The 17,878-nt window shown below is 36.6% G+C and overlaps 1 protein-coding gene across 3 annotated transcripts in view; it reads right to left on the bottom strand.

Moving 5' to 3' along the window:
• The window catches only part of TFEC (transcription factor EC), a 234,662-nt gene that overhangs the window by 39,432 nt on the left and 177,352 nt on the right, over positions 1-17,878 (bottom strand). For all 3 annotated transcript variants that reach the window (XM_075599986.1, XM_075599987.1, XM_075599984.1), the window contains exons 2-4: positions 16,845-17,096; positions 16,142-16,237; positions 6,749-6,869 (exon numbers count right to left, since the gene is read on the bottom strand). In XM_075599986.1, the coding sequence (XP_075456101.1) occupies positions 6,749-6,869; positions 16,142-16,237; positions 16,845-17,096 (469 nt within the window). The remainder of the gene's footprint in view (positions 1-6,748; positions 6,870-16,141; positions 16,238-16,844; positions 17,097-17,878) is intronic.

Below are 17,878 nucleotides of genomic sequence, written 5' to 3'. Positions count from 1 at the left end.
AGAGGGATATGGGCACCCCATAACGGGGCCTGTATCTCAGGAAGACGACGTCATCAAAAGAAAGATGGCCACCCTCACATGGTACTTGAGCAATCAGAAGTGGGATGTAAAACCCACTTCTGATTGGCTCAAGTACCATGTGAGGGCGGCCATCTTTCTTTTGATGAGGTCGTCTGAAAGGCAATTGAAGCACAGCCATTCTGATTGGGGGTGTTTGATACTAGTGGGGGGGGGGAGCAGGGGATCTTCCGAGCTAAACAAAGTTGATTTCAACCTTGGGGACCCCCTACTTCCCGAGATACAGGCCTTGTTATGGGGTTGCCGGTATCCCTCTGCATTGTTTAGATTCGATTCCACAGGATTTAAAAATGATCGGTGTACCGGCACCCCATAACAGGGCCTGTAACTCGGGAAGTAGGGGGTCCCCGGACCTGAAATCAATGTGGTTCAGCTCCGGAGACCCCCTGCTGCAAAACTGTAATTTTAGAATTTTAATAAAACCCCCGCGATTGCCTGTGAGAGGCGCACAGTTAGAGTGACTGATTCAGACTCTCTTACTGCGCGTCTATTACACAAAGGCAGACGCCGGTAGCATTCACACAGCAGGGGTCCCTGCTTTGGGCATCTAATGCGCTGCGGTCATTTCTTTAAACACAGCGAATTTTGTCCCCGTTGTGATCACGGTTTCCCGCAAAATTTACCGCGTGTAGTGTTCGAATAACGGCCGCCCCATCAGTATGCATTTACATCATGCTTGTAAAAAAACACTATCCAGGTACCTGTATCCTGATCATTTTAACCCATAAAATAAAAAATCATCATTGATAATCATTTGTGTGGTCTAAAAAAATAAACAGAAAATGACACACTCCTATTATGAAATAGATAGGAGTTTATTTAAACTCCCAGGTGAGACAGAAGAGTGTCAGCAAACAAATCAGAAAAGAACGTATGAAACTGCAGCTGCAAATAAGATAACAACTAAATGAGAAACCAATATGCAAGTAATAATTGGTACAGTATAATGACAGTGTGAACAAAAGTACATACAGCATGAAGACTGGCTGTGGAAACAAGTGGGGAACAGATGGAAGACAGGTTTAATAACATTGAAGGTAGCACATGAACATTAGTAAAAAGAGCAAGTAGAGAAATATAGCAAGATGCATACTGCATATTGAAGAAAACAGGAGAGAAACAGACAAACAATAAAAAAGTACAAATGATCAATACCGAGATGGATACCACAAATTATAGTAAAATATTTATAGAGTGATGATTTTACTGATATTTGATTTTTTTTCTAGTAAAAATATTACTATTAGTTATACCAACTAAGTTATTTCCCTTACAATAGTTTTTTCCTCCCCCTTAGTTTAAATACTGTTCTTTAACTCTATGGGGCCTATTCTAGTAGTTTCAATAAGTGACTTTTAACACTTGATAGGTGCATTTTACAAGCGATTTTGCATGTGTCGCTATTCAGAAAGCCGTAATAACATGGCCTGTAAACGGCTTTTTTACAAGCGTTATCAATCTTACAAAAATACACCAAGAGGTAGGTAAAAAAAAAAACCCTAAAACTAATTTTTTTTATGCCAATAACTGCTATTTTGGCATCTCTGGGATGCCAATCAAGGGGGGAAAAAAATCCTATTTTTGTGCACCACCTAAAGTGTGGCGAGATAGGATAGATAGAGTTTTTTTTTTTTTTAAACTACATAGTATTGAAGCTGGGGGTGCCCACATTAATTTTTAGCTCTGGTCCCCCCTTGCTTCAATCCTATGTAATAAAATTTAAATAAAAGCAGAGCTTCATTACCTTAGTGGCTAACCGCTAAGGTAATGAAGGAGATAACCCCCACTACATGCTTTGTTGGGGGTAGAGAGGGTGGGTGAAGGTTGTATTTGCCCCAGAGTGGGTGGTTAGGCCTTCCGGGAGGGTTGCGGGAGGGGTTAACCCCTTTGTTAGCTTAGTGGTTACTCCCTAAATCTTTTAAATAACAATGGCAGCATAATTACTTTAAACCAAACAACAAAGGGAAACGAGTTTAAATCAATTTCCATGTACATACAGTATAACAGTTTTAAATAGTTGTAACATTAAATAAATTACATTTAGGTCATACTGTAACAGCTCTCCAAAGTATTTCGCTACTATTGAGACTTTCAAAGTTTATTTTAATTTTATTATACTAAACATACTTATACTGGTATGATTTTATTCAACTTGCTGTAATTCAGCTAAACCCACCGGAAAGGCTGTCCCAATGACACATCCTTTCCATTCTCTTTTTCGGAGAATAAAGAGTGAGGTCATCTTATAAGGTTTTAAATATAAACCCTGCACCATCTTGAGGCCCACATTCAGTACTACTGTACATGTTTTGAAGCTGTAGCCTCTAAAACTGGACACATTGCTCCATTGGCCTAATTCTATAATGTGGGATAGCCCGATCTGCTACTGGCTCATGCTTTTAGAGAAATGCTGCGAGAACACAGCTTGTTCTCGAACCATTTTTTTTTCTGTGAGGACACACTCTTTCCTCCTTTTTACCATTAGATAGCTGTGAGGGAAGAGGAAAGTTTGGAGCAGGGGGGCTGACTTAGCTAGCCAGGAAGAAAGGAGGAGGGGGCTGACTAGCTTTGAGCTACACTAGCCTTGTTGAATATGTATATATACAGTAAATATATTGGGGAAAAAATAAAGACAGTTCTTATACAGTATATATATATATATATATATATATATATATATATATATATATATATATATATATATATATATATATATATATATATATATATACACACAAACACACAACCCCCTGCAAGCTCAGAACCCAAATACACCACACCATAATGAGTGATACTGGGTTTGTTAACTAAAGTATACAAGAAAAGACAAAATGTCCCAATGCTATATCATATGACAAATTACAGTATATAGTTAAATACTTATCTGTCTGTAAAAGGGGTACATCTTGACATGGTTACAGGTTTAAAAATACTTTAGTCAAATAATTTGACTAAATGACCTGTACTTATGAGAAGACAGATACAGTAAGTATTTAACTATATAAATGTGTCATATTGGGTGTAACATTGGGGCTATTTGTCTTTTGTTCAATTTTGATATATCCATATTATTATCATAATCTTCAGATGGATGAAGCCCTTTCCAATGATCTTCCAGGTTTGTGTGTGCATGTGTGATATATAATTATACACATACTGCATGAAATATATGTACTGTATTCCAAATTACTTTATATTATATTGGTGTGTATATATACAAATATATACATACTTCAGTAGGCGCATATAATCTCGTCATTGTAGAGGTAAAAGTTGTTAACTACTGCACATTCTTCGAGTAATGAGGAAAAGGTGGTTACATCTTCTTTTTGACAGGAAAAAAATGTTATTTAAAAAGGAAGGTATTTTGATATGACAAGTTCTGAAGATTTGATGTCGTTTATGAGTCCTTAGAATTTTTTTTCTTTACTAAGCCTATTTTCATGAACAAAGGTTTAAAATGCACTTATTGAGTTTTACCTCTACAATGAAATCTATTGTAGCATATATTGTAATTGTTGTAATATATAGTATGTCTAGCATACGTAGTATTAATTTATATGTGCCTTCATTAAAAAAAAAAATATATATATATATATATATATATATATATATATATATGTTCCTGTGTATACCAAAGCATTGAGACTGAATATAAAACTTTGTTGTCTTTATTTAAGCCCTGTGAGTAGCAGCCTACATCTGTATATATAATTATCTTAGCAGCTGAGTGGCACTGGTACTGGTACAGCTGGTACAGTTGATGAGTATAAAACAGAGCGCTCATATAATTGCCTGCACCAATGCTACCGTACATGGAAATTAATAAAGTTACAGTATGCTGTAGGCACGCCACTAGAAGCAAGTTGCTTTATTCATCTGAAGTTTCAGATCCCCATTGAACTCTTTTTCCTTGAGAAAGTTTCCCTGGGGACAATTTGTTTTACAGTAGAGTGCATAAGAACAGAATACAAATTATCCAAGTAATAATAAACACCTGTATTTTAGGATCTACCATATTAATAGTAAGGGCATCTGCAGCATACATACTCGATTAACAATTTTGCTGCTAGAAGTCCAGTGTCAGTGGATCTTTGGCATTTGCTGTCTGGTGATGTCTCCAGGAGAGAGGCACTTCCATTTTGATCAGGCTGACCATTCTGTTGCAGTGGTCTGCCCAATCATATCCTAGAGAACAAGCATCTGGTACTTCAATAGAGCCTCTAGCAGGGCCTGTGCGTACCAGGTACATCATAAGGTCACTCTAAAGATTGATGCACCAACACAATATCCATTTAGTAATTTAAATGTCTTTAGAATGATGAGGCCCAAGAAGATTAGTCTAGTTGAGTAATTATTGTAATCCCAAAAGAATAGTTACTCAGTTTGGTCAAATGGACGACTTGATGTAGTCTTTGCTCTCTGAATGTGCTCTAACAACCCAGAGTTCCTTTCACAATTATTCTATCTCTCTCTGTAGCAGTCTGCAACAACTGTTAGTGGTGCAATTGGCTCAGTTTCAGTACATTTAGCCTTGTTACTTAACTTAGTTCCGAAATGATCTCTTGGGTAGAGCCTGTAGTCAGTCTTTTACAATACACTCTGAGCAGGTCCAGAAAACTCAGAGAATCTGTCATAGTAATTGGATTTGGGATAACACTCACAGTTTCTTTTCTTTGACAAAATAACTGCTGGTCCACAGAGTGGTTGACTGTGGCTGTAGCTTGAGGACAATCAGAAGCAAACACGCATCTTGGAGCTTTTCATCTGTGTCATTTACTTTCCTGCTCTCTCTTTGGGGCTTGCAGATCTTTCACCTGCAGGTACTAGTCAGCAGAAGTACCTCTGAGATCTTGCCTCTCCACTGTCCCATACAGAAAAGAAACAGAGCCAGCCTTTTCCTAGTCATATATTAAATTTCAAGGGGTGGTCCCAGCTTCACAATGTCTATTAGTCAGCAAATCCAAGCTGATGCTGGAAAAGCTTCCCCTTCTGTGATCTGAAGAGGCATAATGGGATACGGATCCCATGATTCCCATCACAGAAAAGTAGTGCCACAATACAACACTTAAAGGGACAATTATATTTTTAACAATGCTCATCTTCTAGCACTTTAGTAAGAAGCTGAGTGCTCAGAATTGTGGGTGTATATATATATATATATTTTTTAGTTATTATTATTACAGTATTATTATTATTCAGCTATAAACCAAAACCATACTTGAAAATACTTTTTGCGGTAAAACCATTACGAAAACCAAAACACCAGGGCAAGTGAGCATCTCTATATTTATTTTTTCAGTATATTATATGAATACTATTCTGTGGCCAACATCAAACTTATGCACTTTTTATTTGAATAAAGCCCACTCCTTTTGGTTCTTTAGATCTTTTCTCATTATGTACCTTTTGCTGGAATACAAAGTATCAAGGGCCCTATATTTTTTCGCAAATATTTTCTTCTGGAAATTTAAATTATTTATTGTAGTTCACACATAAGTTCTTATTTGTGTGCTTAAGGTTCCAGCATTTCTTTCCGTACAAATACACGTCTACCACTCTTTGGTGTCCAGCCATTTTCTTATCCATTTAATTATCACAGCACCTATTCCAAGGCTTCTTAGGTACCGTACCTTTTATTTGCAATTTGAGTAATGTTCTAAGAAAAATAAATATATTTATTTACAAATATTCTCTTCCACATATCTTGTTTGATTGTGTATTTAAAGCATATACTGTACGATGCTGTGTACAGTGAACAAATAATGATTAACCTCATATAAAGCTAAATAAAAATGGAAACTTTGACAGTTAATCCAAAACCTAAAGTAAAAAATATATAATGTCTGTCATTTTATCAGACAACATTCCCAGGCCATGATAGGAATAGAAATAATTACACATTGTGAAAACAAACTGATGTTTCTCTAAGCAGCTAATTATTATATCAAGAGTTTTCACTTTTCTTTAGAAATGTTTTTATTTAAGCATTCTACAGTAGCTCCAACTTCTGGCATTCTCTAACTCCAGCTTTCTCAAATATTTCTACTAATAAAACCCTGTGTTGTATTATTTTCGCTGACATTAATAAACAGTAGAGAGTTTAAGAACTTTGAGGACTAATTCAATGTAACTTTTCAAGCTCTAAAACTTTAATTTAGACGCTTACTGAATGGGCTTTCTGTAAGCCTAAAAAAGCCATTTGTTCTATCATGAAACAAATTTAATGGGAGATAATTTATTTATGTAGTTCATCCCGAGCCAAAATTTGAAAGAATCTTGTGTTTCCCAAAATAATTTGATTTCAGAAATGAGTGACTTTCATATAGACCACAAGGTCGGCATTGTTTCTAAACTAAGATTATAGTGTAAATACGTTGCTTGATCTTTGCTCAATCTTGACTAAAATAGCATGCATTTCAAGAGACAGCAACAGCAAGCACTGTTAGAGAGTTAGCAATGCTTTGCTCTAGAGCAAACTTTACTCTAGTGTTGCAAGTGCAGTACTGTAGTAGGATATTTTCAGCAATGCATTTGAAAGTCTGTTTGTCCCATTGCAAAGCTGAACAAAAACTTTGATAATGCACCTTTAGCAATGCTCTTAGTTTAAAAACCCTCCAGTATACTGTATATGAATACGAGCTATTGAAGTGTTTTAATTGAGCTTTACCTGTAACTTCCCTTTTAACGCCTAGGCCAGCTGGGCAAGATGTATTAGTAAGTCCCATGTTAGAACTTGATATTCCTTGATCACTGTTGTAAACATCAAGAATGTTACTCGATAGGGGGTTCTGAAAGACATACATGAAAGAGAAAAGGACTTACATTTCTGTGAGTTGAAAACACCTTTAAACTCTAATCTTCTTATTCTTATCCATACAAACATTTACAGCACATTGGTTCACCTACAGTAGACTGCCAACTGATGTTTGTAGTCATTACAGTTAATGCATGTGTGTTATTAATCTTTACATTTAGTATGTTATCTACCACCTTGTGTCTCTGTTTAATATGTTGGCGCTACTGTATATACTGTACTGTAAATAAAATCAAGGCTTTTAAGTCAAGCCTATAGTTCTACAAATGTTAACACCCATTGACATATCATTTGTACGAGACAAAAGGGGAAGCAATTCATAGCAGTAAAGACAGAGTTTCTCTACAAACATAAAGGCCCACAATTACTAAGCAGTGCTATGCCATAAATTACCTTTCAATGCTGAAGTAAATCTTACAGTCCATTTAAGTCAATGGGCCATAAGTGGTCATCTGGTGCCAGAAAGTGTTTTGTTGCATAGCACTGCTTACTGAATTTGGGCCAACATTTCTAATATGTTTCACATGCTGTGTTACTATTACTGGACCAACATGGGGTGTAGTTTCATTACATTGTAACATAGATGTCACATCCCAAAATATAATTTACAACACATGCTTTAATAAAAAATCGGAAGTTGGTTTAACCTGCAGCACATTCATAAAAACACATCAACCAAAACCACAACTGTTATATTATAATGAATGCATTTTCATCATGTATCAATGTTGCCATGTTTGTCTTTCTTTCGCTGGCTTCTGATTTCAGAGTTGTCCATTGAGAAATACAGTAAGCAGAAGTTACAGGGTACATTTGATTTATCAAAGAGAATATGAATATACGGATTGGAGAAAATAAACCATATTGGAGAGAATATAGAATTGTTTTTAATGAAATGTGCAAAGCCATGTTAGAGATACTTCAAAGTAAATATATTGTAGTCAGGGATCGTAATGTATTTTCAGACTAAAAAATGTAAGCAGTAGTGCTATTTATTCATCCACATTTGGATATGACACAGTAGGTGACACTGCAGCCAGATACCCCAGATGCAGCGCTCCAAGTACTAACGAATGAAACTGACAATTTATCTTACTGTACTTGGAACATTAAATAACCAGGTGATCTCTACTGAGCCTGAAATAACAGCTGTACAATTAAGGTATATTCTTGTGTATGAAAAATTCTGGATCTTACAGTATCCATTTTAATAATTGTGTGATTAAATATGCATACAGTAGAAGAGCTCAAATATGATCGGACACAGGAATGAGCTAGTTACAGTATACAGAACATAGCAGTCATCTTTATATAATCTTTATTTCCCAAAAAAAAAATTCTAATAATTTCATTTACATTACGTTTTCATATTACTATTCTTTTACATACATTTCATGACCTATGCACCCTTTGATTCCTGGGCCCTTCTGTGTAACTCAAACCCCAATAACCACAAACACCTTAACTTGGGTTCAAATGGCCACAGCCTTTTATTAACCATAACAATTAACCATATACAACATATCTGAACCTGGTCAGCAAGTTGCCCCAAACCTGTGAACCTGATTATGCTCACTGACCCGGTGAACATTCTTGGTTCAAGATCCCTTGTGGTCCTTTTAAGATGGACAACCTTATTCCTGCCACACCTAACTCGTACTCTAGACTGCCTCCCTTGAAGTCCATCAACATTCCTCCAAATATCCACCTGGACAAAAATGACAAGTGCGCACCCCTCCAGTTGTGACAAACAAAATGCCAATAAACATAACAACCCATATCTTCATCTTTCCATATTTATTTTTTAAATATATTTACACACACACACACACACACACACACACACACACACACACACACACACACACACACACACACACACACACACACACACACACACACACACACACACACACACACACACACACACACACACATTTTAAGTTATGTTGGGTGAAAAAGACAACAAAAAACCTCCACCGTTAGCATATAGCCAATAAAGAATAACCCACCATAACTTAAAATGAAATGGTAAACCTACCAAGCCTCTAGAAATATTGCAAAGCAAGTATAAACCCACCTCACACTGATGATACCCATTAAGGTTGACACATGTCTGTGAATGGTTTTGACTTGCTTTGCTAGTCCCATGCTGTGCTTAAAAGCTGTGTGAACGGCGATGCATCAGTTTAAATGGGCTCCATGTGTATGGATATTCCAGGCAAAAGGTGACACATTGTGTACTCATTTGCATATCATTTCCCAGAATCCCTTGCTGCAGTGAAGCTAGGTGATAATGGTTGAAAGGCAGGGGTGCAGACCTGTCTGAGACATGTGAATGTGCTCACAAGTGATATTCTTTATTGATATATATATAAACAAAATACACATAAAAACAATAAATACATTAATTTAACAACACCTCCTTTCACCTCGCTACCTCTAAAAGGGGACGGGTGTGCAGAAATCTTCTCGGAGGTATTTATGAAGGAAAAGAGCCAAAACCCCTTTTAAATAACCTGACCACTCCCTCATTTTCCATCCTCACTCTCTTAACCCTTTCACCTCCTGGGACCCCACAGACCAAAGGTTATGTGACCCCTCCCATACTGGTCAGGGTTTTTATACTTTATATTTTAATATCACTGTGTTTTTAGTTAGACAGTTTTACCTTTTTCATATTCTTCCATTCTTTATAGCAAACTGTTTTTGTTACATTATTTTACAATATTTTAAGTGTAAAACAGTTATACATAAGTACTGTACAACCAGCACAAGCACTGAAAAGAAAAATAGACAAACACTTTTTCCACTGAAATACAGTACAAGTGCATTCATTCCGTTCGTGGGAAGAAGTTCCACCAATCATGCATTAATGAACATTTTAGCAATTCAGCACATTTTTCAACTTAAAATTTAACAGCCTTATTTATTCAGCCATTATCCCACCAAGTGGAAAATAAAGAATACTGCTTGTAACGAAGAGTTTTTAAGAGTAGGGGAAACCCTCGCTCAGGTGGGATAAATAAGTGTCAGCCAAAAGGTGTTTATAAATCATTAAGGAACACAATAATTATTCAAGGAAGAGTTAATTTATGTATAGCATAAAAATATTAGTGGGTCCAATAACCAATTATAATGTATATGCCCTTTACCAACAAGACAATGTTGAATGGCACTTTTGTAGTAGCAGTAAATAATGTCTAATTTATCAAGTATTTAGGACGGTAATACTCAGTATTTCAGTATTAGTGGATATGTGCAAACACTGAGGAACCGAATTGAATCTTTATACTGTACAGTACTTTACTGTTACTTTTGTTTCTACATATTTTTTTTTTTTTAATCCTGTAGGGTTTTATGCTTACCCAAGAATTGTTGAATTATTTTCTTAAAATTTGTGCCAGTTAAAGCTACAGTTCAAGCAATATCCTACGTGTGTTTTTTTTTTTTTTTTAATAAATCAGTTCTGTACTATGAGAAAATACTTGTAGCATTAAAAAAAATGTTTTAAAGACATTTTTTAATTTTCTAATGTACTGTAGGAAGCATTTCTAAAGTGACAGGCCTTTCCCCTTCTGATAGGCTCTGGCTCCGCCCTCTCTCTAGCAGTGCACCAATTGAATCTAGTAACTGCCCAGTCAATCTTATTCCAGGACTACATTGCCCAAAATGCTGTGCAAGAACTGGTAAATAAATGGCAGCTTGAACTGCACCTTTAACCCTGATCCCAGGCTGCTTCTTTCATTCACATAGAGGCAAGTGCATTTCTACCAACCTACCTGCCTGTTACGCTTGAGTATTATCACTTGTTCTAGTGCTCCTTTAATTTTCTGTTCTCCCATTTTTCAAAATGGTGTGTGTGTATGTGTATGTGTATGTGTGTATGTGTGTATGTGTGTGTGTATGTATGTATGTGTGTATGTATGTATGTATGTGTGTGTGTGTGTGTGTGTGTGTGTGTGTGTGTGTGTGTGTGTGTGTGTGTGTGTGTGTGTGTGTGTGTATATATATCCTGGCCTTCAGCTAATTCTGGGCCTCTCCTCTGTCAGTCCTGTTAGAACAGGCAGTGGAAAGGTTAGCCTGTTTGCATTTCAGCTCTGAGTATTGTAGCAAATTCAGGGGCAGGCTTAAGCAACCTTTGAGCATGTTAATCCAAAGGGTAGATATGGGTTGGAACACCCCCTGATGTGTGTGAGACAATCGGTATCCAGCTTTGAGTTGTAATGATTCAAAGCTAGAGGCACTCTTTGAGGATATTCAAATTGAGACATGTTTCCTAAAATAAGTGATCAGTTAGGAAGATGAGTGGGAAGTTAGGAAGAGGAGGAGAGATATTGAGTAGAGCTGGGTGAGAGGGAGGGAAATTATGTTACTATGAGCAGAGGGCAGAGAAGCAAGAGCAGGCCTATGCTGTGTTGCTGACTAATGTATGCTGTGTATGCTGCTCTGCCAATAAAGAACCACAGAAATAAGCTGCTGTGTGTGTATCACAGTTCCTGGTGTGAGAAGGAGAGAGTGTCAGTGGGGGTCTCTCCTCTGGAGACCCCAGAGGATCCCTACTGGTTGGAGGCACTGCACCACCCAGAGAGAACAAGAGCAAGGTAACCTGTCCCACACCACCTCCTGTCCCTGTCCTGGTTCTCCCCACAACACCGCAGAGCCCTCAGCCCTCCTGTTTGCCAGCAGGTCACAGCACCAAGACCGTGTACAGTAACCTGGAAAGGAGTGTACCCCACCCAATCTCATGTCGGGTGGGGGATAAGAGGGTTACATACACACACACACACACACACACACACACACACACACACACACACACACACACACACATATACATATACATATATATATATGTGTGTATCTGTTGCAGTCTTGTATCTTCCAGGAGAATGGGTTGTAGTTCCCTGGCGATCTTGCGTAGGGCCTTTTTTTTAAATATATATATACACACACACATTTTATTTATTTTTAAAAGGCCCTACGCAAGATCGCCAGGGAACTACAACCCATTCTCCTGGAAGATACAAGACTGCAACAGGTCTTCCCTGAAACACCCTTATTATCATACAAACAACCTCCTAATCTCAAGAAAATGATGGTGAGAAGTAAAGTATACAATAGTACAACTGAATGCGGAACTAGACCATGCCAGGATGCAAGATGCAAACCTGCGCAATGCTCCACACAGCGGGCACAATACAAAGGCCACACAGGAATCTGGAGTACAAAATCAGAGGAAGGTTCACCTGTTCCTCCAGCAATGTCGTGTACCTCATCATGTGCATAAAATACCCAGGGGGCTCCATAGGTGAGATAGGACAGGGTCTAAACAAGAGAATGAATCTGCATCACCACGGAATCACACAGAATAGGAAAGAGTCCTGTCGACAAACTTTTCTCTGACTGGCTATAAGATGAATGATCTGAAGGTGGCCATACTCAAAGGTAATCTTAGAACACTGAATGATGGTTGCATGAATACAAATTTATGCAACTGTTTGGGACACTTAGCGGTGGCCTAACCCGAGACCGCAGTTTCATGAGTCACTACTGACACAAGAGAACTCTTCCCATGAGTGCTAAAGGCCATGTCTATACATACTGCGCTACACTGGCGACACACTTTATTCGAGCTCGGCTAGTCCCACTAATTCGGGTATACTCGGGTGTATTGAGGTTTGTGACTGTTTTCTGCCCGAGTGCATTGCGTTATTTTCCAGGCAGGGATTGAAGCATTTTATTCCCGCTGGCTGCAATACTGCACAGTATATATATATATACTGCATTACAATTCATGAATTTATGCCATCTGGTAGACACGCGAAGCATTGCAGCCTATTAAATCCTAATCATTATCATTTAACAGATCAGCCGCCCGTCAGCCAGGCATGAACCATGGCTGGGAAGGCAAACGCAACGGGGCTTGTCTGAGGTGAGGAGCGGCGCATTCCAGGTATCTGCCAGGTACATACTGGGTATTTGCTCGAATAAAGTGTGTCGCAGCAGTATATGAATGCACACACAGCTGTCTCTTACACATACTGTACAAATACACAATGTAATTCCATCCCTATATACCAATTGGGACCACATAGTATCCACACACTTATAGTATTGCAACACTCGCACATCACTAATATTCACAATAACATTTAACACCTCAAGTCATAAATCACATACTGCACAGGGGGGAGGGATAGGCTTCAGTGAGATACATTCCAAGATGCACTGTTTTTAAGTTAAACCTTTCTTGCTTTATCCATTGTAACACCACCAGAAGATAGATAGCTAGATAGATAGATAGATAGATAGATAGATAGATAGATAGATAGATAGACTGCCATTTAGGTAACGGCTTCACATTAGCCACAACAATTGAATACCAGAAGAATGACCTAGGCGCAAAAAATTAGGGAAGAAAAGAAAGGAAAGGGAAACAAACATAGGGTAGTATGTTCAAAATATTGTCAGCAATTAGATGGTATGAGATGCCCTCACAGTTAAAAAGACAAATAAATGTCTTTATCCACAGTAATGGTCAATCCCTGGGTCGGAGGTTGTATGTCCAAATCTAACCGCTGTGATCCTGTTGCCTATGTGTATAAAGGCATTTATTTGTCTTTTTAAATGTGAGTGTACTGTATATTGTACCATCTAATTGCTGACAATATTTTGAACATACTACCCTATGTTTGTATATGATACCTTTATTTATTATTTATCACCCAATACAGAAAAACTCATTTATTTTGCACTATCGCAACTGGACTAACACAGCTATTTATATATATATATATATATATATATATATATATATATATATATATATATATATATTACTTTCACTGTGAATCCTAAAATAATGGCAAGATGTTTAAGCAGTGTTATTCATGTGTGTTATCCTGCCTTTGTATACCTGCTCCCATCCTGAGCCACCCCATCCTCCCCCTGCTCCGTTCAACAGACAACCACTTACAGTAGCACCCCCATATTAAACGGATTAGCCTGCGGAACACACCCCCCTAAAGGTCGGCAAATTATACTCAGACTTTTAACTTTATTGCGAATGTTGCGTTTCTTCACAGACAAGACAATTTTTGGCTAAATCTCCAAATGTGCACATTCGCTAAATTTTTAACATAGTTAAACATTTCTGCGATCTAATCACCTTACACCATTTGTCGACACAAATGTTGCAACGCGCACACACGCACAAATCAAATGTTTCATAACATTCGCTGATCAAATGTTATGGCTTTCGTTAAAAAGGGGAGATTAAAGAAATTATGGGGCGGGTTTACACACATTCACGCAAATTTTACTACGTATATCGAATTCACGGTCGAATATTTGATCATGAATTGTATTTTGTTGAAAACACTGGAAAGAATTTGCGGATTTAATTTTGACACATTTTTCCATCTCTACCCCTCGCTCAAAAATCATGAATGACTGAAATTCTTTGCCCCAGTAATACTCTCAATGGGCTTGCTCTTAATTAGGCTTATTAGAGAATGATCATAATTTTTTGGTGATTTTGATTGCCAGGTAGTGTGACAGAACACATTAGGTATACACTAACATTGTTTGTTCTACATACACAGAGGTACACTTATACCTCATCTTTAAAATATGTATATTCCAGGATAATACAGCTGGAAATATTTGAAATATAAACATTGAGTAGGGTGAAATAACAATATAACACATATTAGCTTTCTTGCTTGAAAATGTATGTCACCAAGGCAACTGCAAATGTAGTTAAGGCACAATGAAGAAACCATTATAGAAAATATCTAGCATATATGGGTGAATTTACTGAAGTCTCCTGTCTGCAAACGTGTGACAAAATTAGTTGAAAAAACAGCACCAGATTAAAAGAAAAGGAATTCAATCGAAAGCAATAATATATTCTGCTTTGTCAAATCTAGTGATACTGTATGCATTTGCACTGGGTTTGGCCCAGTTTTCAACTGGAAGAGATTGGTAAATGAACCCCATATTATGCAAGAAACCTGCGGACGTCATGCAGATGCGCAAATGTAACCCAGGTTTGTTTTATTATCATTTTCAATCTAAATCATTATGTAATAAAGTAAATGACAATGACTTTCATTATCACAACGTTGTAAAATAAACAGACCAAAAGCTTACTTTAGTGTTGTTAGATCTGTTTATTTTTTTAATACCACTCGACTATTGCAAACCCAATGTACAGGTACGTCCCTTTTCAAATCGCTGCCAATTTTAGGAAATCAAGGGTTTTTTTTGTAATATGAATAATACTTGTATACTCTGCTAATGATGTCAATAAGTAAAAAGGTGTTTGCTTACCTGAATGCTTTTCCACAGGGAATACTTTTTGTAACCAAATTTGTGTTGTTATTTGTAATATTTTGTGCCTCGAATCTTATGAATAGCAAAGGATCCGGATTCTGAAGTAGGCTTTTAATCTGTGTAGCAAGATGACCTTTGCCTCTGCTTTTAAACTTTGTGTTCTTGTTTTTCAGCCTTTTTTTCCATAGCTAGGCAAAGTGTGATGTTAATGTTTGTTCAGTTCCTTCTCTAAAATGGCTTATAATATGCCCTTGTAGAAATTCTGAGCACTTTTCTCATGTATTGCATAGATACAATGAAGGAGTTAGGGGGGAGCAGTTTAAAAAAAAATATTTAAAATAAAAACTAGAGATGTGGAAAGTTTTCACCTAAATTCTCTAACCTGGTGAAATCTGCAGCTTTGTCATCTTCGATAAATCACATTTTTTTTTTTAAGTTTGAAAGGAACATGCAAATTAAAAATCTCCACAACCTTAGAGAGAGAAACTCTTCTATACAACATGTGGAGAGATACCTGTGAAAACGAGACACCTGGGAAATAAGCAAATGTAAATATGCAAATGAGATCATTTTAATATACAAATATTATTTCCCAGGTGTTTTCACAGGTCTCTTCACAAGTTGTATAGATTCATGTTTTGGAAGGTGTATGTGTCAATGGGTACTCTACGTCATTCGTTGCAACTTACTATTGGCCTTTTAGAGATTTACTGTTAATCCCAGGAAATAATGCCTGTACTTTTAACGGTAAGTATCTCTAGAACAGGCAGTTCCCTAGAGCTGAAAATTGAGTGTCTCAGCTCCAGTGGCTCCCTGGTTTCAATCCTGTAAAAAAAAGGGGGTTAGGTAAAACCATCAAACAACAATAACAATAATTAAACCAAACTCTTGACATAGAAAACTTACATTTCTTGGCATCAGCAATGTAGGTTTTGAGCAACTCAAGGCATCATCATTGAAACTGGTTTCCAAGCTAATTATGTCATCAATAACGTCTTCCATCTGTTAAAAAGTAAATCAAAAAGAATTCAAGATTTTGGAGTTGAAATATAAAAATTATTTGTACCTGTAGAATTTGAAAATATGCATTTTGCTCCCAGAAATATAATCTTCGTTATTTATAAATATTATAACATATATTAAGTCAAGAAAGGTCTTCAACATTAAAAATAATTAATCAAATCAAATTAATCAAGACAATTCAGTATAACATTTATGAGATGTATTTTTATTTTGTGCCACATAGAGTTAATGTATTAAGGTATTTTGTGCCTAGTACAGTATGTTGCCCAATTCACATGAGTTTGTGATTTAGGGATTATCAATAGGAAGAGTGAATGGGTAGTAAAGTGACACATATTACGATACGTTCTACTTTATCATTTTATGTCTGCATCTTTTATTCCCCCCCCCTCTTTTTAACAATAAACACACAACAAAAATTGCCGCACTGCAAATTATACATTTCTTTATATTACAAAACATTTATAAAAGCCTAGTTTTATTTTATATATTAATAACAGGTACAAGGATGCTCTTTAAGGATATACTAGTTTGTCCATCAATTGTCTTATTTATTACATTAAATAAGAAATAATACATACAATACCTCATTTTCATGGTCGGATCCTATACCTAGAAACTTGACAACAGTGTTATCTATTTCACAACTATCAGTAGCAGGAGGCATATGTCCATTCCTTAGCACTGGTGTTGCCGCAGTAGGTTGAACAGCAGGTGAATGTGTATATGAAAGAGCCTGGGTTGAGAACTTGGTTCCAAGCGTCAGATACTGTTTCACTTGCTCTCTTTGCGATTGCTGTATGTGATACTTTGTTGGATGATCCAGGTGTGTTTGAACCTACAATAGAAGACATATGTATACATACATTAATGTATTGTACATGTACCCATGAAATGACTTCTTTCATATACAGTATCTGCTAAAACATTTAGATGCTAAGCATTACGTTTTATAAACTGACCTTTGTGAACACAGATCTTTTAGTCTCAATTTACTGTATCAAACAGGTTTTCGCTTGCTTTGCCCACTTGTACAAGTGAACAACATAATTTAGGAATTGAGTTACAAAATGCAATATTACAAGATGATGACTCAATATTTATAGCTATACGAGTCTTTACTTTTTCCTTTGTACGATTGATAGTATAAACGTATCTACCCATTATATTGAGCTCTTCCTTGCAATTGCCATTCTGTAAATGTGAATAGACATAATAGAAAAAACCCTTAGTATATGTAGAAGGTTAATATATAGCTCACTCCATGCCAGATGCATTGCCTTTGTAAACCATATACACTGAACTAAAGCTAAGAGAAGTTTGCGGACATTTCCATTACACACACAACTTGGGAAAACAATTTAAAAAATGTATCAACAATTTCCTCTGAACTTATTATGTGCTACACCTGTTCCTTCCAGTGTTCTGTCTGAATCAACAGTGAAGAGTATGACACCTGAAACTACTATTAAAATGATAAAACTTCAGTAATGTATTTACATTTTAATATTTAAACATTTTTAATAAATGGATATCATTCTACTTACCAGTACTGCAAGTACAGTACTATATTTAATCAAATATGTCTTGAGAATATGTGCTATAGAAGAATATAAATTA

Source organism: Ascaphus truei, chromosome 5 (genome assembly GCF_040206685.1).
Source record: "Ascaphus truei isolate aAscTru1 chromosome 5, aAscTru1.hap1, whole genome shotgun sequence".
Lineage (NCBI taxonomy): Eukaryota > Metazoa > Chordata > Amphibia > Anura > Ascaphidae > Ascaphus > Ascaphus truei.
Note: the sequence above shows the minus strand (reverse complement) of the source record. Positions and strands in the feature narration are given on the sequence as shown.